This window comes from Fragaria vesca, linkage group LG6, assembly GCF_000184155.1.
Source record: "Fragaria vesca subsp. vesca linkage group LG6, FraVesHawaii_1.0, whole genome shotgun sequence".
In the NCBI taxonomy this organism is placed as follows: domain Eukaryota; kingdom Viridiplantae; phylum Streptophyta; class Magnoliopsida; order Rosales; family Rosaceae; genus Fragaria; species Fragaria vesca.
In genome coordinates this window covers 13,922,048-13,946,624 of record NC_020496.1, presented here as the reverse complement: position 1 = coordinate 13,946,624, position 24,577 = coordinate 13,922,048, and the positions used below count along the sequence as shown (strand labels likewise).

The window sequence follows — 24,577 nt, the reverse complement described above, 5'->3', positions numbered from 1 at the left end:
AGGTATGGCACATGGAGTTGTGAGATGCTATGGATTCGTAATGTATTGAAAGAATGGTTCAACTCAGAAACCATGGACTTGCATTGTGACAGCACGTCTGCTATTGAAATTGCTCATAATCCTGTTCAACATGACCGGACAAAACATGTGGAGGTAGATCGACATTTCATTAAGGAAAACTTGGACAGGAAAATCATTCGTTTCTCTTTCGTGTATACGGAAGATCAATTAGCAGATGTTCTCATAAAAGGAGTGTCAAGGAAAGTGTTTGACAACTCGGTTGGCAAGTTGGGCATGATCGATATCTATGCACCAACTTGAGGGGGAGTGTAGAATATATTAAATATATTTACTTTCCTTGTATGTGTAGGTTGAATATTATGTATAGGTGTAGGAAATATTTTCCTATTAACACTACAATTGTATCTCTATATAAACCTCCTATATGGAGAAGAATAATACATTGAAGCATATCAAACCATATTGAATCCTTATTTTCTACTGTTTGTTATCTTAACGAACATCAATTTGGGTGAAAATTTGTAGAAATAATCTACTCATATAAACCTAAAAACTGAACGGATAAGATGTCAAAATGTGATCGAAAATTGGGTCTTTTAAACCATAAACTGAAAAGTTATCACCAAGTCCTGATCTTAAGGGTCCTCACTAGAAGGGGTCCCTACAGAAAGAAATGCAAGTTTTCTCACTCTAGCTAACTCTCAAGTACCCTTCAACACCACCCTTTTCACAGTTTTCAAAAGTGTACTGTAATGATTACGGAGAATTCGTTTGCATCATGCACAAGTGCACAACCTAGCTAGCTATCACGAATCAATCACTAATTAACATAGTAAATATTGGATTAATCCATAGATTTTATATAAACTTTTTCAGATTACATTTTTCGACAGGAACATCTGTGTCTTTATTTCAACTAGCACTCTGTTTAACTTTGATACACATACGATCACTAACGACTTCCCGGTGGAACTGTATAACCTGCAGTGAATAACCAAACTTATGAGAGCCATTATCAACTATAAATATGTCAAATTAGGCACTAGATCCGTTGTGTATATTATAGCTATGAGAAAGAGGTTAATTTGGGATCTTACTTCCACACTTCATTCCTTCAGGAACAGGGATACCGCAGGACCTGACGACCTTAACCACCTTGCCCATGTCAACCACCGTCTCGACCACCTTGGTCACGTGCTGGCACGCGCATGGAATGTCTAACGTTTTTATCGCAGCGCAGCATCCTTCAGATCCCGTTGGCGGCAACAAACTGCCCTTCATAACATAAGGTTCACATTGCGTTATCAGACCCTGCATGTCACCTTGACAAGCGGCTTGCCCCAGAACCACATCAAGTTCACTAGTGAATAGAATTCCAAACACAGCAACAGCAGCTAAAGCTATGAAACGAAGATTGAGCATTTCCATACCTCTAGCTAGCTCTTTGTGCTTTAGCTTTTGTTGTTGGGGGCCGATTACTCTGTTGCATGGTTTATATAAGGATCCGGATACAGAGTTCACGTTTATAGCATTACAGATTTTGTTACTTTTAAACTTAGGGTTGCATATTGCATGTGAAGTTATGGGGCGTTTTATTTACTTGTGCATTGTAGAAAACATGGAGCAAACCACTTTATTATCTTTGTGATAAAATTCTGGGAAAGAATATCCGTTAAGGCCAGCAGCTCCGAGCTGCTTCTATTTGGTGTCATTTTTTTTAGAAAATGCTCATTTAGTACTAATTTTAGCCCCTCATTGCTCATTTCAATGACAATCTTTTTCATGAGCCCATTTGAATATAAGGTAGCTTCTTTTATGTCCAAATAAACAAATTTTTACTTAAAGTCTTAACAAATAATATTATTTTAGAACTATTTTGCCATCATCCTTTAAACATGCATAAAGAGAGAAAATGGAAGAGAGAGAAGATTGGGCCGAAACCTCACCGAACTCCGGTCAATGGTGACTGGAATCTCGCTGATCGTGGGAATCTCGCTGGATTTTTTTTTATTTATAAAAATGTCACCGGAATCTACTAGACCTTACCGGAAGCATACCGCACCATTGCTGAAGTTTAATTGAGGGCAGTAATGACGAAAAATATTTTACTGGGGGGCAATAAACTTCAACTGAGATTTTACTAGGGGCAATAAACTACTATTGATGTTAATAAAAACTTATTGAGGGGTAGTAATGATGAACAATGTTTTGTTGGGGAGAAATAAACTTCTACTGAGATTTTATTGGGAGCAATAAACTTCTATTGAGGTTAATAAAAACTTATTGAGGGGTAGTAATGATGAAAGATGTTTTGTTAGGGGGCAATGAACTTATACTGAGATTTTATTGGGGGCAATAAACTTCTATTGAGGTTAATAAAAACTTATTAAGGGGGAGTAATAATGAAAAATGTTTTGCTGGGGGCCAAAAAAACCTCAACTGAGATTTTACTGGGGGGCAATAAACTTCCCTAAATTTATTACCCATAGTAAAACTTTATTACCCCTTGAAGAACTTGACCGAAATCTCTACAACTTACAAATTCTGGATTTTCCGACTGATTTCTTCTCTGACATCGATGGAAGGGTGGGACAGTAGATGAAAGAGTCTCCATCGGCTCTTCCCGCCGGCAAGGCCAGTACTGGTCGACGCTCGGACTCCAAAATGATTGCGAGGCCAGATCTCACAAGGGATTAGCTCCTGCGATGTCGTTCAAGCTCCTCTCGTCGACAAACACGTGATGACTAAAACCCTAAACGACGGTGAAAATGTCCAGTAGCCCGCAGATTGAGTTGGACCACTAGCACCTCAGACCATAAGCTCGTTTCGTCTCCCTTCTCTCAATCGGATCCTATCAAAGCCGGATTCTAGAACCGTGGCGAGGAGCGACGTCGCACACCCAGATTAGCTCTTGAAAACGAATCCTAGGAGTCCAGATCTGATCGGTGATAGTCGTCCGCATCGTTGATAGACATCGCCGACAATGAGAGAGAGAGAGAGAGAGAGAGAGAGAGAGAGAGAGAGAGAGAGAGAGAGAGAGAGAGAGAGAGAGAGAGAGAGAGAGAGAGAGAGAGAGAGAGAGAGAGAGAGAGAGAAGAATTTAGATCGGGATGTGAAACGAGGAGAGAGATTTAGTTGAATTGTAGCAAGGGCAATGTCATCCTCTTGCTTAGTTTTATTAAGATGGGTTATGAAGTCTTATTTTCATTGAACGAGTTTTAAAATATTTGTTTATGTGCAAATATGCATTTTCCTTCCTTTCTTTTTTTCCTACTAACAGGCGCGTGCAATGCACGCACTGTTAACTCAACGGCGGTGAGGCTTCACTGCTATATAGGTGCCTCCGTGAAAAATAAGGTATCAAAATTCATAGCGGGCTTAAAACCCCTACTTTCCCTCCCAAAACGTCGTCATTCTCACTCTTCCTTCCTCTTCAATCTTGATCACTAAAAACCCTAGTTCCATCCAATTCCACCCAAAACCGAATAGCCCCAGGTACGTTTTATTCGGGGCTTGTTAATTTCTTTGTTTCTGCTTTGCTTTTCCCCGAAAGATTTGGTTTTTCGTTTTGGGTATTGATCTATATGAGAATTCTAGATATGGTAGTGATCGATTTTCTTATGTTACTGGGTTTTCAGAAACATGGGTTATTTCAATACCCACTTGTTAAACTAGTGTAATTCACTCTGCTTTGGCCAAGATTATGACTTTGCTTGTTTTTATTATCTGGGTTTTATGAATGGTAATCGACATTTTGGGGACGGGTGGTTATTCGTGTTTATGTGTAGTGAAGCGGTTATCCGGGTTTTATGACTTTGCTTTCATATTTATGCTTCACCAGATTTCTGACTTTATTTATGCTTCACCGGACCAGTATATAAGCCGCTGTCATCCGTTTCCAAAACCCACATAGCAGCCCATTTTTTCTCCATATTTGATTTGCCCAAATTTACAAAGCTTCCGATTCAAAATTGGGGTCTCAAATTCCACAAGGCCAGTTCAGGTCAGTTCAAAATTCTCACTCTTTCTATTGGGTTTCTGCATTTTTGGTTATCTGATTTTGGTATTGGTTTCGGTGTTTGCTACTTTGGTGGGTTAATTTCAGCCTTCGATAGCTAGTACTACTCAACAGTGGTGTTTAGATTTGTGTTCTATTAACTACAGACTGAAAAACTTATAAACAAATTGAATATCATGAAATTTTTCCAGAAAAATCTAATTATCTTTTAAAGTTGATTTTTTTTTTTTTTTCTCGAAAGGTGCAAGCTTGATGATGTTTAGCTGTGTAGTATGATGACCAAATACTTATTAGATGTACAATAATCATCTAGACTGATTTGTGATCCTTGATACTCAGTTTTTGTAGACATAACTGTTGGTACTTGGTATTTGAAGCTTGAAGGTATAAGTGCCAAAGGTGTTTGATAATGTACATTATCGCGTAAGTGCGTAACTTGGTCTGCTTAGTTCACAACATGAGTGCAGGGTGAAATAGTATCGTGTTATATTGTGTTAGGGGTGTGCTAAGAGTTAACAAATTCATATTGGAGTTTGAATGTGGGTGCTTTCATTGCCGGGTTTGTGATTGTGTATTTCGGGAATGTATTGCTCATAATTTTGTTACATCACGGGTATCAAACTTATGTACTTCTTTTTTTTTTTTCTACTAAGTCTTTTACATTGCATATCTACTTGTATTAGACTTCCTCGCTGTAACTTTTCAGTAATGTCAAAACAAAACACCAGAAAGTGGAGATTTGGTAACTAGACCAATTGATTTTTGGGTAAAAAGTTAGTACTAAATCATGGAAATGGACTACAAAATGATTCAGTTTGTTTTCAAAATCAGTTACTTCTGCAACTTTTATTTTGTCCCCCTTTTCTTTTGGTTACATGCTCTTCCCGTTTTAGTGACTGCATAAAGATGAGAAAGAAACATATGTTTGTATATTGATATGCATAATAGATGATCATAAAACCAAGACTCCACATTTCACCAACAGAAATGGACATTTAGAGACTAATATGTTCTCCTGCCATGTAATTTTGCACATTGCCTGTTGAATCTGACAGATAAGAGTGATCTTTTTCGGTATCGATGGAGCAGCACAAGCGGTTGGTGGTGTGCTCTGAGAATGGAGCACTGGCGGATTACATGTTGAGTAAGTGGCAGGAGATGGCCGACAAGAAGCCCAATGGAATCTCCGAAAACATTGAGAAGACTCTGACTAAGGCTTACTCCAATGTCTGCAACTCTAAGAACCCTGTTAAAACCCTCAAAGAATTTTCCCAAGTCAAGTGAGTTGTAAGCTTGTTTTAAAGTTTTTAAAGGTCTTTTGGATCTTCATTGGTGTTACCATTTAGTTTTTGTCGAAGATTATTCTGTATTGGCTTAAAAGTTTAACTATATTACACATGCTTTTGTTTAATTGTTCATACGAACCTTAGAATTCAGTTTCATTAGTTTTTGGTTCTCTACTTTCTGTTACTAGTTGTGTGGATTGTATGATTTGTTAAATTAGTATTGTTCCATGATCAATATGAATATTTGTATCCTACTATAACTCAGTTATATAGAGAGGTCTACACATAGGACGCTAAAGAATGAAAAGGATCTTTGAAAACTTGTGTAGGAAGCTTGAGAGTGAAAGGGAGATATCAAAACTTGTATAGGAAGCAAAACAATGAAAGTGAGCTATCCATACTTGCATAAAGCAGGGACAAGAAAAATCTTATTTGTTGGAAATCTATCAATATTTTTTTATTTTCACATTCTATAACAGTGGACTGATTTTTGCAATGCTCATATTCTGGTGTAGGGGTGTTGGGAAGTGGATTTTGAAGCTTATGCAAGGGTTTTTTGACACCGGTTCAGGCAGCTCTGAACCAGAAGATGTAACTAAAGAGGGTACTTCTATCATATCTCCTTGGCTTTACACTGTTTTCATAGATTGCATTGTATATTCCTTCTTGTTGTTGTCCGTTATGGACATGTTCTTTTTGTAGGTAAGAGAACGAAAAAACGCTATGTTCCACAAAAGAATTCTGTAGCATATGCTTTACTGATAACACTTTACAGGTAAATTGGGTTTTTATTTAGCCAAGCACTAAATCAGCTGTAATTTGTAATTGAATTTCTTGTCACATTCTTTGAAGTTGGAGTTAACAATGAGTTTTCATCAGGGGAACTGAAAGTGGGAATGACTTCATGCGTAAACAGGAGCTCATTGATGCAGCAGAAGCAAGTGGACTATCTCGTGTGCCAATCATGTATGTTTATTACATTATATTAGTGTCTTGTAACTTGTTTCCACTTGTGTTACGTGTGCATGGCGTTGAGACCCAATTTGTTGTTCTTAGGCCAGAGAAGGGAAAGGGAATACCTGCACACCCCAGAAATTCTACAAGGGAATGGTATAGTGGTTGGTCCTGCATGAAGACATTACTAACCAAGGGACTGGTTGTGAAATCAAGTTGCCCAGCAAAGTATGGCTTTTATCGTACATTGCATTCTCTTGTTTTGTTTTGTTGAAAAGATATTATGTATTTATCTTAAACCAGTTTTTGTTTCTGAAATTTGTAAATTTTAATGACTAGAGCTGTACCCTTCCTCCGAGTAAAATTTTAGGGAGCATTACATTACATTATTTGCTAACTAGAAATTAATACACCTTTTTTTTTTTTTTTTTTTTCTTTAAAATGTTTATATATGTATGTATATTTATACATATATTTTACTTATGAAAGCATTTGTTTCTAGAAAATAATCTAGTAGGAAAGCTATACTTTGATTTAAATGATGAATTGCGGCTCAACTATAGTGTGCAGTTTATTTTAAAGTTGATGAGTCTTAGTCTGATTCTGTTTAATCAAAGCATGTTTTGTCTGGAGGCTTATTCACACATGTTTGGTTGTTAGGTATAAGGTACTTAAGTTCTTAATTAGCTTATGGAAAATAATTGATTAAGAGCTGGAACCTTGTTTGTGATCAAGTTAGTTACAGCAGGATTTTTTACTCTTCTTCTCTTAAATGAATGCTGAGAAATCATGTATCAAGCAAGTTTTTATGCACTTAGACCTCAATATTCTAGAGTTTCACTTGATCATATATGCACTATTATCAGGTATATAATGCTTGTACAAACTGTAGGTACATGCTTACTCAAGAAGGTAAGGAGGCTGCTCGTGAATGTCTCATGAGATCTGGTTTGGCGACTCCTGCAGAAATAATTTCTAATGCCAAGGAGTTGTCTATCATGGATGTTGACATTTCACGTCAGGAACTTTCTAGTCCTGAATCGGTCACAGATCTGACATTGTTCTCCTGTAATTCAAGTAGGAATAAAAACTCAATTGATATTCCACAGGAATATCTTGACAAGGTATTTATCAAAATGATGTTTCATTATTATCTTGAATTGTAGCCGGGAACCATAATCTGTTTCCATTTTCATACTTAATATTTACTTCTCAGTACCATTCTTTCATAGTTTAATTTATAAGTTAAGATTGTATCTCAGTAGCTTGGCTTAGTTGGCATCTTCCCTCATACGGTTTACGTTGTTGTCCACAATATCCTGTCGTGTCATGGCCTCTGTTCTGCTTGCTTATAAGCCGATACGGTTGCTTTTCTTTGCAAAGAAAATTATAAGTTCTGCACTGACACCTATGAGCTGGATTAAGTTATGTTTGATCAGTTGAATGAGAATAAAGAGTTTGATTTCTCCCTAGCTTTCAGACTGCAGATGCAATGGATATTTGTGATGGATAAGTATAGAAATAGTAAATAAAGACATTCACAGGCATTAGAAACCCCATTTGACTGTGCTACTCCCAAAGATTAGAAACAAAAATATTGGAATAGTCAATGGTACTTTAAATTTCTGTTTCTTTTGTTTTTTTTTTTTGTTTTTTGTGAGGGTGGTCGACAAACTGCTGATAGTGTCACTTTATTTTTAATCTTGATTGTCCATGAAAAACGAGGTAATAGTTGTAGTTGATCCCAAAAATCTATGCTTTAGATAAACAAGCACAGTAAAATTAATCTGCGCCTTCTTTCTTTTTTAAGTGCTCATATCTACTCATTTTTCTTTGTGTTCAAGTATATTGAGATTTAAGAAAGATTCACATGATACGGATCTTTTCGCATTTTGTCTTTACAATTTCAATTGAATTTGACCCTAAGATATACATGAATTATTGCAGCCTTTTGCTTCTTTTGGTCATAGAGCCCTTTACTGTTAGTTTCACTTAATTGATCAGAAATTTTCTCTCAATTCATTTTTTTTTCTTTAGTTTACACACATGGGGTATTCTGAGGAGCGAATCAACCGAGCTATTAGTGAAGCTTCAGAGACTTCCCATATCAAGGAAATCTCTTCAATATGGCCATCAGTTCTTTGTCGCCTTCGAGAAGATGAGGTTTATGGTTTGCACATGAAGTCCCAAAGCGTAAGGGGAAATCGTCAGGCAACATCGTCCACTCATATTCTTGGAAATGGTAATAAGCTTCTCTTGTGGTGCCAAATGCTTTTGAAATTGCCCGACTTCTCTTAAATAATGGATTACTCTCTAATACAGCTCCTTAATTTTTTCAGGTGATAGAGAATGTGTAGGGAGTGAGAGTAGACCGCCCAACACTTCTCGGGATGGAGGTCCTACACGAAAGATAAATTCTGACAAGGTTGCATCAAAGTCGTCTACGATGGGAGCTCCTTCATTTCTTGTATGTTTTTCTTTCTTCCTTTTAGAGGAGTAGAGGGCAAATGAGAGTTACACTGTTAGGGCTAAAAACTGTTATTCTTGTGCTTTAGAGTCATTTTATTTTACCCCTACTCTTAAGTATAGAATTAAGACATTGCAACTGACTGTTCAAAATTGTAAAATTTTTGTATCTTCAGCACTTGATCATCAGTCCAATCATCAACCCATGAATGGCTTACATTCTTTAAACCAATACTGCCAAAACTGGGAGGAGCTTTTATAGGTGTCATATAGGTAATTTGTGTATTTTTATTTTTTACAACTATGTAATTACTTAACTCAAACTGATCTTCAAAGGGTTGAGGTCAAAAGTTTTACAATTGACTAATAGGTTGCTGTTTGTTAAAAGTAGAAGTTTTGGATCGGAATGTAACTGACCCAAAATTTAGTGTAGTAATAAGTAGGATGGATCAATCTTAAGTGAATATAGCACCTCCATATGTCACTGGTAGAGTTTCAGGTTTCAGCCCTATGCCTATGGTGCCGAACCCTGTGTCCTGAGACATAGAATCTTTGGAGCTGGACCATTTGTTTCTAAAATTTGCTGCTGTCTTTGTATTATTATGCTTCTGAAAATGATCCTGTCAAAGTGAATGTGCCAAAATAGTGCAGTTGCACTAAAAATACTACTATAGGGGCCATAGCTGAATTTATGGTTGGTGTATTTGTAAAATGGAACAATAGGGTGGTTATAAAGCTTTTTTTTCTATATTTGAATGTCAATTGTTGCAAGATTATTGAACACTACTTATTGTTTTATGTTGCTCATTGGCTTTCTGGTTTTCTTAGAGTTGTCCTGTGACAAAGTCTAGTTTGGCCGGTGTTGAAGCAAGTTTGAAAGCTTTGTCCGTGCCACCTTTAAGCTTTGGGGAGAAATTTGAAGATGCATATGAATTAATCTTTGTATTGGATGATCGAGAACAATTGGCCACTCAGATGTGAGTAGCATCTGCTTAATTTTATTCTGAAACTTCTTATTATTTATATGATCAAGCCAGTTGTGGTCAATTCAATAAATACTCTTTTTAGCAACCTGACTGTAGAACCATTGCTTGCACTTGTCCGTTTGTCTTAGTTAGGGATGACTACAGGCCAGCAATACTCTATCTCTACTATATCAAATTACATGTGCTGAAACAAAAAAGATTGAGGGTGAAACCTTCTTTTCCTGTTGTTATATATACTTTTTACTTCTTTAAACAGGTTAATTTACAGAAATAAAAAATGCAGACCAAGTAAGCCATATGGTTGTATTTTTTAATTTTCATGATATATGTTGATGGTCAGTTTCCAAAAACGTAGAGCTTAAAACATGAGATGTGGGGTTGTACGGTTTAAGCTGTACATATCTCCATTTGCTAAGGATATTTTTGAACCAATCAACTAGTCCAAGGATCTCATTCAGATAAATGACATAGTACTTTAGTGACGAGAAAAAAAAATGTTGAGGGGCCTTAATGTTAGTCTGAAAGCCATCTGCTAAGTAGTGATAATTTTTGTCTCATTATGCTTACTGTCAGATTTTTATTTATCATGGGTATTGTGCACTCCTATTCTTTTGCCCACTGTCTTTGCTGGTGCTTATAACTGGTGTGATTAATTGTATGTTGTTGTTTTAGATCACGGTCTAGGAGCATTATTGAGAGTGTTATATCTGGATGCAAAATCACAGTACAGGTAAGTTATTGACTTATTGTTCTTTATTATGTTAAATTTTTTATTATTGGAAAATTGTACTGATTTCCACAAAATTCTGTTTCACAAAAATAGCAACTTTTGGTTTTGCCTTCTGTCACTTGTTTATTTCTTTGCATGAAATATAAACAATATATATTAAGGTTGAAATAATGAAGAATCTAGGAAAGAGGATCATTGTCTTGTGTTATAACCATTTACAGTAATGCAATCATAGTTCATATTCAAGATCATTACAAAATTTATCCTTGAATACTTAAAAAAAAACCATGAAGTTAGAATGAATGGTGATTCAGTAATCTGCTTTTACAAGTAGGAAAACCATCCTAGACTATGAAGCATTAAAGGATGAGTTTCCTAATTCTTATTTACAAAGTAAATAGTAAGAAACAAACTGACACTTTTACAGGTTAGGCGGTTACCAGTTGGAGATGGGATTTGGATAGCTCGGCATAAACGTCTTCAGAGTGAGTATGTACTTGATTTTATTGTTGAGAGGAAGAATGTTGATGATTTACGCTGTTCAATCAGAGACAACCGTTACAGGGACCAAAAACTCAGACTTTTGGTATGGAATTTATTTGATAGATTTAATCATCTTTATCAGCATGTGAAGTAGGAGCTAAGCTATGGTTGACATTGAGTATCTTGTTTAAAGTTGGTTTTTGGATCAACATTTGAGATTTTTGGAATGGAAATGTTTGTGTAGTTGTGTTGTCTTGAACTTTATAGGCAATGTTATTTTACTAGATCCTGACACCCTAATTTACTTATTATCAGAGGTGTGGACTTAAGAAGCTGATATATCTCGTGGAAGGTGATCCAAATTCTTGTGAAGCAGCAGAAAGCATCAAAACAGCGTAAGCATTTATTTAAATTTTTTTTTATGGCTATAGTTTTCCTACTTGATTATAGGTACTTCTATTTAAATTGAATATCGTGTGTAAAGTAAGAAATCAATTTGTGACTACATAATAATTTTTCTTAGACCTTGTTTTTCAGTATGACCAACACCCGTGTAATTATTGTTCATTTTGTGACGGTTGAATACTTATTGTTCATATTTTGGTTGAGCTTGGCTTGGTTGAATCATCAGTCTGGGCCTGAGCTTAATAAAGAGGTTACAGACAAGCCTTTGTAGTAATCTCTATTATATCATTTTAGATACAAAAAAAGGAGTTGCACAGAAGAATAAAAAATAAAAAATTTGTCCATCATACCAAAGCAGATGCCATTTCAGCTTAATTAAATGCTTTCAGTCATCGTCATGCAATTGGTTTGCTGTGCTTTAGTTGTTTGAGATGTACAGTTTCTGCAATGAAACCGCAAAGAAATGCTTTGGGCCTGGTATACATCATAGACTCAGCACCATATACTATTATTCAATCTTTGTAATCCCTTGAAAAATTCAGCCAATCTCAAACTTCAGATGTTCAAATTGAAGCACCATGTTCATATATAATATTACGGTGAAAGCTTTTTGACCATGAACATCTAAAGTTGGTTTCAGAATGTTTTGTATTTTCCTTCTTGATATTGTTAAACTTTTTATTGTGTGGAAATTAGATTTTTCTTATGAGAAAAAGCAAACAAAACAGCAAACATTGTGTTTAATTCTCGTGTGGGTAATCCATTATGGTCGCTGAAGTGGGCAGATTGTTGAAGTCTTAGTTAAAAATTGATAGTATTGCTAGTTCTGGTTCGGTTAAATGGGTCTACATTTATACTTTAACACCTTATATAATTTTCATGAAGTTGTTATTAACAAATCATAGAGTAGGCAACATATAATTTGCTCTTTATCATTCCTTGTATGTTGCAAGTTTAGTCTCCTTTTTCCCTTGGTAGATATGGATGTACATATCAGACGGCGTTTTCAGTTTGGCTTCAAGTTTATGACCATATCTGTCATTTTGCTGATATCATCTTCCTTTGTGCTAGTAGTTGAAAGGAGCATTTTATATTTTATTATTGAATCCTTGTTAAACAGTTATAATTATTATTATCCTTTATGCCTTCAAAAGATAAATAAAAAATAATAGTATTATTTGAATCCATGTTAAAAAATTTATATCTTATGCAGTTGCTTCACAACCGAACTCTTGGAGGGCTTTGATGTTCAGAGAACCGGAAACGTGACTGAAACCTTGAGGAAGTACGGTTATCTTACTGAAGCAATTTTTAAATATTACAAAGATCTCTCTGAGGAACAGCTTAAGCAAGCTGGAGTTTGTCCTCCTTTTGATGAATTTAACAAAAGGTGCCAAGACCTTGATAAGATGACAGTCAGTGACGTATTTGCCATTCAGCTCATGCAGGTATGGACTGTTTGCATGGACATGGAAGTCATCCTGTATTCAATATTCAGTTATCCATTCACACACAAATATATAATGTATGCTTAGAAAAAAAAGTAAAACTCCACACTTCTACAAATTTGTTCCTTTTATATATACTGCGTCTAAATGTTATTTGTATACACCGAGATAGTTAAATATGGATTTTGTAAAACACTAAAAGTAAAGGTTCATTTCTGTCAATATATCTGAACAACGTTCCTATTGTGGAAGTGTGTTGGTTTCCTATTCTGTCAATAAATGCAGGTTATTCTGGATGTGTTGGCTTCCCTCTATGTTTCTACTATTCTGTCTTTAGCATTAGAACTGCATAGTAGTGCATGGATACTTCCATGCAGGATGGGTTGATTGGTCTTTAAGTTTTAGAATCAATGCTCATGATATTGTCTGGGGGGGGGATATCATTTTTGAGAGGTAGGATTTCCTAGTGCAAAAATGATGCACGCTACAATTGAATTATGAATGCAGGTCCCCCAGGTGACTGAGGAAGTTGCCATAGCTGTTCTGGATTTGTACCCAACAGTTTTTTCTCTTGCCCGTGAATACTCTCTACTTGTAAGTCTTCACTCCCTTGCAGAATTGGAAAATTTACAGCTGATTTCTAGTGGTAATTGTCATCCCTTGATGAGGTTCCAAATTTTATTGTGGTTGGGGTAAACTGAAAAGATCAAAATGAGGACAATGAAATTTGGAGAATAATGAGGCAGCTCTTTTAAGAGCTTAAATGTTCCAAGACCCTTTGCATATGCATTCTTAAGACTGCATATATTAATTAAATTAAAAGAGTAAATTCTAAGTGTTGGATGATTATAGTGCTCACTTTATTGACGTGTTTAGAGGCTAGATGTTATGAGGTACTTGTAAATTTGATTGCGTAGTTGATTTAGGCAAAGTTGAATTTTGGGTCTGGACTCCTTGTTTCTTGAGCTTTGTTGACAGTTCAATATTTGTATCTAATACCGCCTTTCTTCCTATTTTATTCTGCACCAAAACCTTGGTGGTTTTCCAGTGGTGTCTTGGTTGATTTCGGACCCTCTACAAGACTGGAACTCTTGTCCACAAGGCATTGTGTTCTATCTGATTAGTCCTGATTGTACTGATCCAATTATACATTTATTTTATCTATATCAACATCTTTAAACTTGCTATATAACATTTTCGTACTCCATGATGGTCGTTGTACTAACACAAGCATATGTTTATTATATCAGGAGGGTGATGTTAATGCTCAGGAGGAGATGCTTAGAACACAGAGTAACAATGTTGTAAATGCTGCTGCTAGTAAGAATATATTTCAGTTTGTTTGGGGCATTGATTGATATCTATCTCCCGTTGTCAAAACTATGATTCCATTGTTGCACCCGAACTAATTTTGCAATGTAAATATGATAGCTCTATGTTCTCTTTCGCTATCAGACAATGCCATTTGTGTCTATTAGACAACCAGGAATTTGTATAAATACAAGAATGTGTATTGATGCATCAAGTAGACTACATTTGATATAGAGGTAGGACTGACTAGTAGATCATGCACTAGTAGATCAGCTCGGCTTGCTCTCGAATTTAGTCTATTTATGTATTGAGCCAGTCTATCTATTATCAAACTAGTCTACTGATCTTTGATAAGTTTCAGCAGTCTGGGTGTTATAGTCGGCAAGGGTCAGCAAGTTAAAATCACCCTTTCAAGTTCGTGGGAAATACCCTTCTGTTAGATCTGTGGGCTTTAACCATGTTCCTGGGGTGATTTTAACAAAAACATGAAGCTAGGACAATCATATATGAAATTCAAGATATGGAATTGCATATAGTTCTTTTTTGCTGTACTGCAAGTTTTATATGCTCCATTTTCTCTGAAGCAACCTAAGTACTAACTTGCAGACACTGGCGGAACTAGCTTAGGACCAAGGGGTGCCATGGCACCCCCAAGTTTTTGAAAAATGTCAATTAATGTTATGTTATTAGTAAGATTGTATGGTTATTATTATAATCGGCACCCCTAAAGTTTTTGAAAAATATCAATTAATAATATTCCGAGTAGGATTGAATGGTTATGATTATAATTGTATAGGTCTAGTTTTCTTTCTATGTAAAATATTATGTCATGTTTCCATTGCCTCTTACCATATGGATCCATCATCACAATTAATTAGGTATTAACTAATCATTTTACATACATCTAAATTTTTAATACACATATATGTCGTTACATGGACATGAATGAAGCTTTACAACGAACAATTATGTTTAAAGATTATGAAAAAAATAATAATATTATTTTCAATTAAAACATAATATTGTCAAACGATTTAAAATTATTATATATTTTTTCCGTTTATTATATTTCGGCCTCCCTAAATCTAAAGTTCTGGCTCCGCCATTGCTTGCAGAGCACTTCAAAATGCTCAGCTTAATTAAGAGATTATGTAGGGAGTAAGCGTAGACCAGCCAACTATTTTTGAAAAAGATTAGCCAGCATCAAAATTGTATGTAATTTGTTTCCTGTATATATACGTTTTAGGGACGAAGTTCTCTACAACTTATTCGTCTGTGTACTAACTTTTGTTTCCATATCACATATACATATCTACCTAACTGGGGAAATATAGATATTGCCTTATAGTTACTAAAGAAAAACCTGTAGTAGTCACAGGTGAACTCAATCTATCTAACTTGTGCTTTTGTAATGTGGAAGCTGTCCTCAACTTTTCTTGTTTTTGCATTCACAAACTGAAACAAACAAAATACGAGTGAGAGAATTTAGTGATCTGCGCATTGTAGTTCCTGAACTCTGGCAGACTTGAAGTGAATGAATTTAGTCTCAATTTTGCATATACTCACCTCTAATTTGATATCTGTCCTTGTTGCATGCCCTCTGAGATAACCATATTCGGCACGCCTTGATATACTCCAACTATTGTTAATCTGTTTGATTGAAGTCCCAATTCCATGTAAAGAACAATGAAGAACATACATGACTATGATTATGGGCATATATTTGAAGAGTGATATGGCAGAATGAGAGGACTTACATCACTGGGGAACTCGTCCAAGGAAAAGCCAGCCATTCCAATTATAGCGTGCACTGGGGCACCATAGTTTCTGTGATCATATGAGTCGATCCCAGCCTCATTTTTGATAGGCAATTTCTTGCATTGGCTCTTAAAAATGGAGCAGGTTCGCTCGTAGTTATGGACATGACCAAACAGGGCCAGATCAACCTAGTTCCAATTTTGAATAGCATATATTCATGTCAGCAGAGAAAATAACGTTCCAATACAAAACCAGATAAGGAAAAAAAGGAATCCATTGAGAAATAAAAGAGAAAACAATACTAGCTAGGGGAAGGTCTGGGATGTTACTTTGTTTGACAGAAGTAATGGTTCAACTTCGTCAACGAATCTTAAATCAACACTCAAGAATCCAGGGCAAGATGTGTACATTGGTCTATGCCTGCAATTTGAAACTATTAATATGCATGAAGATCTGGTGAAACTTTCAAGTAGTTATAAACTTACAATACTGATATTTATCAAAATCAATGGTTGAAAGAACTGATTTATATTGTATGATGTTCCTACAGAAACACAACATGAACTTGAAGAATAGTTTTTGAAGCATTGAAGTACTTACCCCATAAATATCAACCAAGGAGTTTTAGATCGATCAACTGAAGACATGTCCTTTTTCATCCATTGATACTGCAAGTGCATATAAAAACATCAAACCAGAAGTAGAATTACCTGCATTTCACTCTTGATCTATAGCCCTATAATTCTATAAAGATGCTATAGATCAGTGCTTAACCATCTTTACCTGCTCAGAATTTTTAGTCCATTCATGCTCTGTTGAAATCACTGTGATGTGGACGCTTCCTTGTTCTATGGAATACCATGGTTTATCCTTTGCCGGCGTTGGCATAGGAAAATAAGTCTCATAAGGAACTCCAACTTCCCCACCTGAATCAGCTAAAATATACACTGATCCAGAGTCTATGTAGTCCCTGAAAAGTGTACAGCAAGCATAGAATTAGGTAAAGAAGAAAAACTTAACATTGTTATTTGAAGTCATCTGTATGTACATGTCTTATTATATAGCACATGTACCTCTCATGGTTCCCAATAGCTGTCATGTATGAAACTCGAGAAGCGACAGGGTTGATTTGGTGAAGGAAAAAATCCCATTCAACTAAAAATCCGGTGGCGTAGCTTATGTCTCCAATGTGGAAGACAGAGTCCACATTCCCGGATTTTATTTCGTCTGTCACGGCTTCAATCACTGAGAGGGATCCTGGCTATTCATGCCACAAGATTAAAAATCTGTATAGGATTTTTCTTTCCCTTCAAGGTATGTAGAAGATAATGAATGTACTGTATAGTCAGCTAGTTAGTTTCTTTGTTCCCCCCTCATTTTACTAATTTACCCATGTTGAATTACTATACTAAACATGCATGCTGTGAATGATAGAACAATGATCAGTCACTATTTTTTAGTCTAATTTCTGCAGTACTAAGAAAAGCATCATAATTCATATACCTGAATATAATGCTCGACAGAAGAATCACGAGGAGCCTTTCCCATGTCGCCAAATGCAACAAATTTGAGTTCATCAGATCCCCCTGCAGGTGGAGTCCGGAATTGGATTCGATCACTCCAGCCAACTGAATTACTGCATTTTTTTTTTCAACCCCCAATTAAGGATCAATCTTACATTTCTTACTTTTCAGTTTCTTTTTTGAGTTTTTCATCTATCATTTTTGAGGTTGGATATGAATATTGTACCTTCCATATCTATAAGAGAAGGTAGATGAAGGCTTAAGTCCTGTCATCACTGCTGAATGAATGAAGCCTGGATCATGCCACCCAAAGTCTTTGGCTGGACTTGGTATAGCGACTGAACCTATCAATTAGTGAAAGGAAATAATTAGAAGGGATGAAAAGTTTAGAAACCACATAGGGTAAGCAATTCTAACTTTACCTCATATATATATGTGATAATACTCATGTCTCCATAGAAACATTATTTTTATAGAAGTAAAACAATGAGAACTCACTCTGCATATCATCTTGTGAAAATGTGGTAACTACTGAAGTCTGTGATTTTCCATTTCCATATTGTGCTTGCTGAGGTTTATCATCTCCGCTGACCCATGTTAATTTCATCTGCATAACAAGTCATGTCTCATTCTTTTAGAACTAGCTAGCTATATGCTATCCAAGTTCATAGTCACAAACTTACAACAGAGAATAACTATTTCAACTTGGGTTTCGATCATTGCTTGACACAAACTAGAATATGACACAATTTATTTACCGCTGTTCCAGTTGAGTCTATGCTTGAGAGATGTCCATAGAGTGGCTTGTTTGGATTGGCAAATTTCAGAGGGTTTGCCCTCTTTAAAATGCAAGGGAGCTCAAATCCACCAGAAAACAAGACGAATTCGATGTCGGTTCTGATGTTAATAACATGAAATGTTAACGAACCACTGCAGGTGGACACTGCACATTGACTGGTACCATTCTGATACTTTTTGCATTCCTTCTTCTTGCAACTCAGATAGTCTGGATCAGTGCTCATGTATGTTGCCTGCAAAGGAATTATATATATATGAACTACTGTTTCCATCATCAAACTATCAAGTGCCGATTCACTAATCACGTCTCGATTTTTTTTGTTTGTTGAGAAATAAGCACAAGTGGCATGGGGTTGAACAAGCATGCATATACGTTCTTGGACTACCTATTCCTCCCTTATTTAGAGTTTCGTTTCTAAAAACTGCAAAGAGCGCAAGTTGTTGTCCGGGGATGTAGCTCAGATGGTAGCGCGCTCGCTTAGCATGCAAGAGATGTGGGGATCGATACCCGCATCTCCACTTACATTTCTCTATTTTAAGTTTTTTTTTTTTTTTTTTTTTAATTTTATAGAAGAAGAAGAAGGTAAGCTAAACCTCTTGGCAACAAGATTTTACATTTTTACATTGTCCAATAAAATGGCTTTAGAAGACGGTAACAGCCTATTAAGGGTTTTTTTTTTTAGTTTATAGAAGAAGAAGAAGGTAAGCTAAACCTCTTGGCAACAAGATTTTACAATTTTACATTGTCCAATAAAATGGTTTTAGAAGACGGTAACGGAATGAAATAGTTGATTGACCATGAATCTTTTGGTCAGTAATTAACCAGATGAACACTATTGTAACATAATTAACTACTTCTCACAAAACTTACTTCTCTAAAATATGACAGAAATATATACGATGAAATAGTTTGTGAGATAGAATAATGCAACACATACCCCATCAGGTACGTTGTTGCGTAAACGTCATAGTTTCTTTGCTTTGGCGCCACTTTGTTAACAAGAGATTCATATTAAACACATGTATTGGCTGCTGTCCTACGTTGTTTGACTATTTGGGCTTTCACGATTAAACCATTTTTCTGTTACTACCTACCTATATAATCACAAGTGGTGCTGTCTAGCTTCTTCTGTTTTCTGACCTAACTGCCAACATTAAATGTGCTATTTCTTCCCGCCGAAAGACAAAAAGAGCTCATGATCGATCTAACTCTTTTCAATCTATGTCATCAAAAGTAGTGGTGACCGATCGATGGAATTGAGCTGATGATCACTCTTTTCAGTTAGCTTGCAGTTTTGGTTGATGAACTCACGGCCTAACATTTACGAATGAGAGACATGTATCATGAAATGACGGACGAAATTACATGTAGTTTTGGTTCATCAATAGGGCGGCCTTTGCCATGTTGCCCATGATATATGACATCAAAAACTTGTCCTGATATACATCCTATTGGACAGCCGGACAAATCTATTATCTAAAGAGCCTGTCAAATACTAGACCTAAAATGCAATTGTCAAACTATTTTCATTTCCCCTATGAAAATTAAGATATGCATAAGATTAGACTAGACATGTATAGTATGAAAAAATACGTACGTGCATTATTCGAATATTTCATCAAATATAGTTTATTGACAAATTAGGCAAAATTAGGCAAATATAGTGCATTATTCTATAGTTTGTTTTAGGATATTCTCTATGTGTGTCTTGGCCTTATGCCAATAGGATATGTAGTTAGACTAGATCTATGTATTCATATCCTTACCATATTGGTATTGTGTAATTTCCTATATAAAGGACTCCTATTAATGAATAATATGATGATTCTCTTGCTATCTCTTTGTCTCTACATTTTATCATTCATCACGTTATCATGCACTTTGTTCTAACCCTAGAGCCAATAGCCCACCATTTTTTTCTAAACCCTAAAAAACCAAAACCCTAAAATCGGGCAGCCTTGTTTTTCCCGATTTTCGACCAAAATTCCAACTGTCCTCCGCCTGAATTTTATATCCCCAGAAAGCTCTCTCCGCCCCGGATCCAACGCCGCCGGTCTCACCCTGAGAACCGGTCGGAAAGTCTCCGAACTGGCCGCCAGAAGATTCCAGACCGCCACCTCTACCGACCACCGGTTCACCACCTTCCCTTGCTTCGATCAACCTGAAATTTTGATAGCCGCTTCCCCATCCAGAGCTGCTCCTCCTATCAAATTTTCAGCCCCAAATTCAAAGTATAAGTAGGCGAAACGTTATTTCTCCTCTCGGCAGCCTCTAGAAAGGTATGTTTTTTGAAACCTTAAACTTTTCCAAGTTCAATAACTCGGGGAGGATAAAATCCTTTCCTCCCTTCTCCATCTCCATTCTATGCTTGGGATTTTGTGCGTGCAGGTACCCAAATCCCGGAATTTTATTCGCGGGTCAAGAGTGTGTTTGATCACTCTTGTTTCTTTGTCCGGGTTGTGTTTGATCAACCCCGACCTTTCACCGGATTGTGTTTGATCAATCCGAGGCCTTTTTCCGAATTGTGTTTGATCAATTCGCGGCTTTTCCGGATTGTGTATGATCAATCCGAAGGACAAACCATTAAAAGCATCGTTTGTGACCTCTATCGAGTCTCATAACAGCTTGGTTTTGTATGCAAAAGCAATGTAACATTCTGCTCCTTTGAGTTTTGACGTACTAGATGCCTCAGGCGGATCTTCGCTTGGTATCTGTGGAACCTTTCATTCGAAAGGATTAAACCACATGTTTTGACTCCCAGGCTAACAAGCCTAGATGCCGAGATTTCACATCTCATGCGCTCAAAGTCTTTGACGTGCCACATCGACAAAAGCCTTCAATGGCAATCTGTGCAAAAAGTAATGACCACAAAGTACTATGGAATGCACTCATAGAGCGTTTCTCGAAACGTTCATATAACTCTACTTGTTGAGTTATTAGTCAAGTGGATTGCTTACCACCTTAATTGACTACATATTGTCGATGATCTTTTGTGGCATCATGATCCATAATCTTTAGCGGATTCGATCATCATCAAGTTCTCTAGGTCCTCCAAGTTGGTGTGGAATTACCAACGAGACTTGATTTTGATCATACAAACAGGAATTGTATATACGCTAATGTGATAAACTTATTTAGGATTATCCCCTAATGTGGGGACAACAATATGGGTCATGGCAACGGCAGAAAATGTCGTGCCGATGTCTAGAAAAGAGGGGGAGGTGTTGCCGGCTCTAATAGCGACACTCCCGGTCTAGACACCATTTTGTCAAAACTACTCACGTCAGCTCATGACATTAATGCAACCGTCATGGATCTTCGGATCACTGGTTCAAGATTGTCAAGCTCCTTCAAATTGTGAATGCATACAAAAAGGTACGGAAAATCAATATGAGGACAAGAACGTCATCCTCATGATCGCGAATTTCAAAGATTCGGATCCTGCTCTAGCTACCCATGACTTTGACGTCATCGGCTAAACATTGATTTTCGTTCCAAACTTTATGTACTAAGGCGTTGTATCGACGTCCTTTGTCTATTTGAGACCTCGATGTACTCACATTAGCAATAATGAATGCCTTGAGAATTTTTTCGAAGTGAAACTATTCTCCTCTTATAGTTCATATTGATTTACAATCAAGATGTACACTTACATCGTCCTTAGAAACATGGCATATTGTGCCGATTTTGGTCCCTTCCTTTGAAGGTGACTCATGGCACTGCATCCTCAAGGAGGATCGCCCACGTGTTTCCGGTTAAGTCTTCTACCCTATAGCAGATTTTTCATCATCAATTGTTCAACTAGGCTCATCCAAGCTCAGTGTGATGTCTTAAAATTGTCTGAAATTAAGGAGATAGTGGTTTTAAGTATGCCTCGCACTACCGACCCTCCACGGACATGCCTGGTCATACTGACTTGGAGTTACCGAAAGCTTTTGATTTTGGATCCCCCTACGCTATTAAACCAATTTCCGTCTTGCAAAAGACGTTGAAGACTTATCAAAGCTGGAAAATTATCATCATAATCGGATCCTCTAGGTCCTCTGAGTTAGTTTATGTTCATGTCAGGGAGCTTTTGCTAACTAGTCATGGAGTTTACGACCTTAGAACGATCGAAAGGACTTGGTTTTGATCATACACACGTCACTTTTGGCTAAGGCAAAAGCCTACACGCCACCTGCAAGCTTCACAGCTTCGCACATGCCAAATCTGCGAAAAACAGTCTGGATAGTCAACTTCGTTTGAGCTTTGTGAACAGCTCCGGACGAACCAGACAGTGAGCTTTATATCATTGGAAAGCTCTATGAGTCTAGTTTTCAGAACTTTTCACGGTTCGTCCATATCTATTTTAACGAAGAAGTTATGGCTGTTTTAGTGCGCAAAGGTCATTCTGCGCGGAAACTTTTATGCACTGTCGGGATTGCAGCTTTTCGTAGCTTCTTTCAATCCTTCTAAATGGTTCTAGTAGAACTATTTACTCGCCTATCTACTCCTTCTAGTTATGTCTCATAGAGACATTGAGTGCTTCGTAGATAATGGAACTATCCACAACATTCTAAGGAACCATGTTGAGCTTTAAAGACATTCATGCTAATGGTTTTCATTTGAAAACACATTGTAAGAATGAACAAGAATTCTTTTGTGTATACCTTCTCATGAATGCGGACTGAAGCGCATCTTGGAGAAATTCATGAGTCAATCTAGTGGACTGTATGTCACTATGATTCGAATATCGAATCCCATGTTGTCGCCAAACATGATATTTGGAACACTGACTCATATTGGCTTTGGTTTGACTAATTGGTCAACCTGGAAGAGATATAATGATCCAAATTTTGAGAAATTCTCATGGACATCCATTCTTCCGCTCAAAACGAAGACATTCGAGATGTAGCATCACTATGAAGCATGGTGGTGACCCGGGGGACATTGACGTCACCCGAACACGACTCCAACTTCCTGGAGGTCGTCCGGTCAATTCCTCAAGCAATTGAGGTGCACCGGCCTTTCCTCGATGTCGCATTGGCCCCCTGCAATGCTCATTTCTCGTTTTGAAAGCCTATTCTTTAGCTAAATTAGGAGTGAGACCTTCCTATGCTAAATAACACAAAAGTGAACATTCTATTCTTACATAAAATTATGTAGATAGATACAACCAACTTACGGACACCTTTTATGCTTTATGGTGTTGGTTGAAGTGTTAGCACACTGGTCACGTGTTACACTATTATCTACTGCTTATGCTGCTTATACTTCTACGGGCTCACTACCTATTCTTTAAAGAAGTTCATCGGGATGTAAGTTGAAGTGTCCTGTACCCCATGTTCACACGCAATACGGTCTCACCGAGGCTACGACCAAGCAACTTTAGCTTGTCGCTCGAACATTATTGATGCGCACCACTCTTTCTATTGCGTTTTGGGGCTATGCAATATTTGCATGCAGCTTTACTATTCATTTACGACCCACCATCATTGAATTTTGTTATACTACAGCTCGTGACTGTGTACCAGGATTGACACGAAATTGCAATCCTTGAGCTCGGCAGGATTGAAACGGATCTCCAATCCTTGAGCTCCGCTATATGTTATTTCTAGGTGCCAAATCGCATTGCCATTGCGTACAATGATGGGTCATTTTGAGATGAATAAGTTTAGGTTGGATATGAACCTCCACCTATAATCCGCACATGTAGGAACCTTGTCAAGCGATCTCATTCACCGTTAAATTGCGGATTGTCACTTTGATGAGACAATATTCCCGCCGTTAGGGGGAGATAAGAACACAAGTGTTCAAGTGGAACGACGTGAATTGTCGTGGTTTGTCCCCACTAAGTCTCATCTTGATCCCAAATGCTTATAGTGTTAAAGTGACGAGATCACATGTTGCAAATATGTCTGCAAGGATTGATGTCCTACAAAAGGACATGGTGCGACCAAAAAGTGTTGGTCTTGACACCATCACCATGGATGGTGATATGGTGACGCCATATAGTGGCAAAATTGGCGTCACAAGGCCGTGTGGCTCCCTAAAAGGAGGGAGGCCCTTAGGTTCGATATTGTCTTGCACTAGAAAGAAAGTGAGCTTGGCACAACCTGATCCATTGATTAGTGATACTCAAATCCGTCTCATGAAGTCTGAATTGTGATTATCGTTGGGGGACGCCTCAATATCAAATCCAATCCATATAGAGATCTCTACAAGTATTACACTAGTGTACATGAGGACGTGAGATAATGAGTCTACTATCGAACCACCCTTCGTTGATGGATATCAACTTAGTTGATTGGCCTAATGGAAAGATGCGATCCAACATTAACAAAGAGATAGGTCCTTGGGCAGGTGATGCCGACACCGCAAGCTAAACCCTATCAACTATGCCTTTGTTA

The 24,577-nt window shown here is 37.1% G+C and overlaps 3 protein-coding genes across 3 annotated transcripts in view; 1 reads left to right on the top strand and 2 right to left on the bottom strand.

The window, feature by feature from the left end:
• Positions 1-860: 860 nt before the first annotated feature.
• Positions 861-1,480, bottom strand: LOC101294188. Its single transcript, XM_004303021.1, has 2 exons — positions 1,119-1,480; positions 861-1,002 (listed from the first exon to the last, which is right to left on the bottom strand). The coding sequence occupies exons 1-2, from the start codon at positions 1,447-1,449 to the stop codon at positions 974-976; spliced, it is 360 nt and encodes a 119-aa protein (XP_004303069.1). The 5' UTR covers positions 1,450-1,480; the 3' UTR covers positions 861-973.
• A 3,639-nt stretch (positions 1,481-5,119) lies between these two features.
• LOC101293899 (crossover junction endonuclease MUS81-like) lies at positions 5,120-14,177 on the top strand. The gene is made up of 15 exons (XM_004303020.1): positions 5,120-5,319; positions 5,841-5,929; positions 6,028-6,100; positions 6,205-6,291; positions 6,382-6,507; positions 7,172-7,403; positions 8,317-8,521; positions 8,619-8,746; positions 9,574-9,722; positions 10,404-10,461; positions 10,889-11,047; positions 11,260-11,339; positions 12,563-12,797; positions 13,305-13,391; positions 14,048-14,177. The coding sequence occupies exons 1-15, from the start codon at positions 5,120-5,122 to the stop codon at positions 14,153-14,155; spliced, it is 2,016 nt and encodes a 671-aa protein (XP_004303068.1). The 3' UTR covers positions 14,156-14,177.
• A 1,320-nt stretch (positions 14,178-15,497) lies between these two features.
• Positions 15,498-24,577, bottom strand: part of LOC101305394 (probable inactive purple acid phosphatase 27-like) — an 11,475-nt gene continuing 2,395 nt past the window's right edge. The window contains exons 3-13 of the mRNA XM_004305348.1: positions 18,148-18,420; positions 17,888-17,996; positions 17,616-17,733; positions 17,370-17,502; positions 16,940-17,127; positions 16,650-16,836; positions 16,467-16,534; positions 16,196-16,286; positions 15,866-16,054; positions 15,675-15,758; positions 15,498-15,563 (exon numbers count right to left, since the gene is read on the bottom strand). Of these exons, the coding sequence (XP_004305396.1) occupies positions 15,498-15,563; positions 15,675-15,758; positions 15,866-16,054; positions 16,196-16,286; positions 16,467-16,534; positions 16,650-16,836; positions 16,940-17,127; positions 17,370-17,502; positions 17,616-17,733; positions 17,888-17,996; positions 18,148-18,420 (1,506 nt within the window). The remainder of the gene's footprint in view (positions 15,564-15,674; positions 15,759-15,865; positions 16,055-16,195; positions 16,287-16,466; positions 16,535-16,649; positions 16,837-16,939; positions 17,128-17,369; positions 17,503-17,615; positions 17,734-17,887; positions 17,997-18,147; positions 18,421-24,577) is intronic.

Bases quoted from the DNA above. Each gene is read 5' to 3' on its own strand.
- LOC101293899 (XM_004303020.1), top strand. From the start codon at position 5,120: ATGGAGCAGCACAAGCGGTTGGTGGTGTGCTCTGAGAATGGAGCACTG. The intron at 7,404-8,316 runs GTATTTATCAAA...TTTTTTCTTTAG, and splicing joins CACAGGAATATCTTGACAAG to TTTACACACATGGGGTATTC. The intron at 11,048-11,259 runs GTATGGAATTTA...ACTTATTATCAG, and splicing joins ACCAAAAACTCAGACTTTTG to AGGTGTGGACTTAAGAAGCT.
- LOC101294188 (XM_004303021.1), bottom strand. From the start codon at position 1,449: ATGGAAATGCTCAATCTTCGTTTCATAGCTTTAGCTGCTGTTGCTGTG. The intron at 1,003-1,118 runs GTAAGATCCCAA...TATTCACTGCAG, and splicing joins TGAAGGAATGAAGTGTGGAA to GTTATACAGTTCCACCGGGA.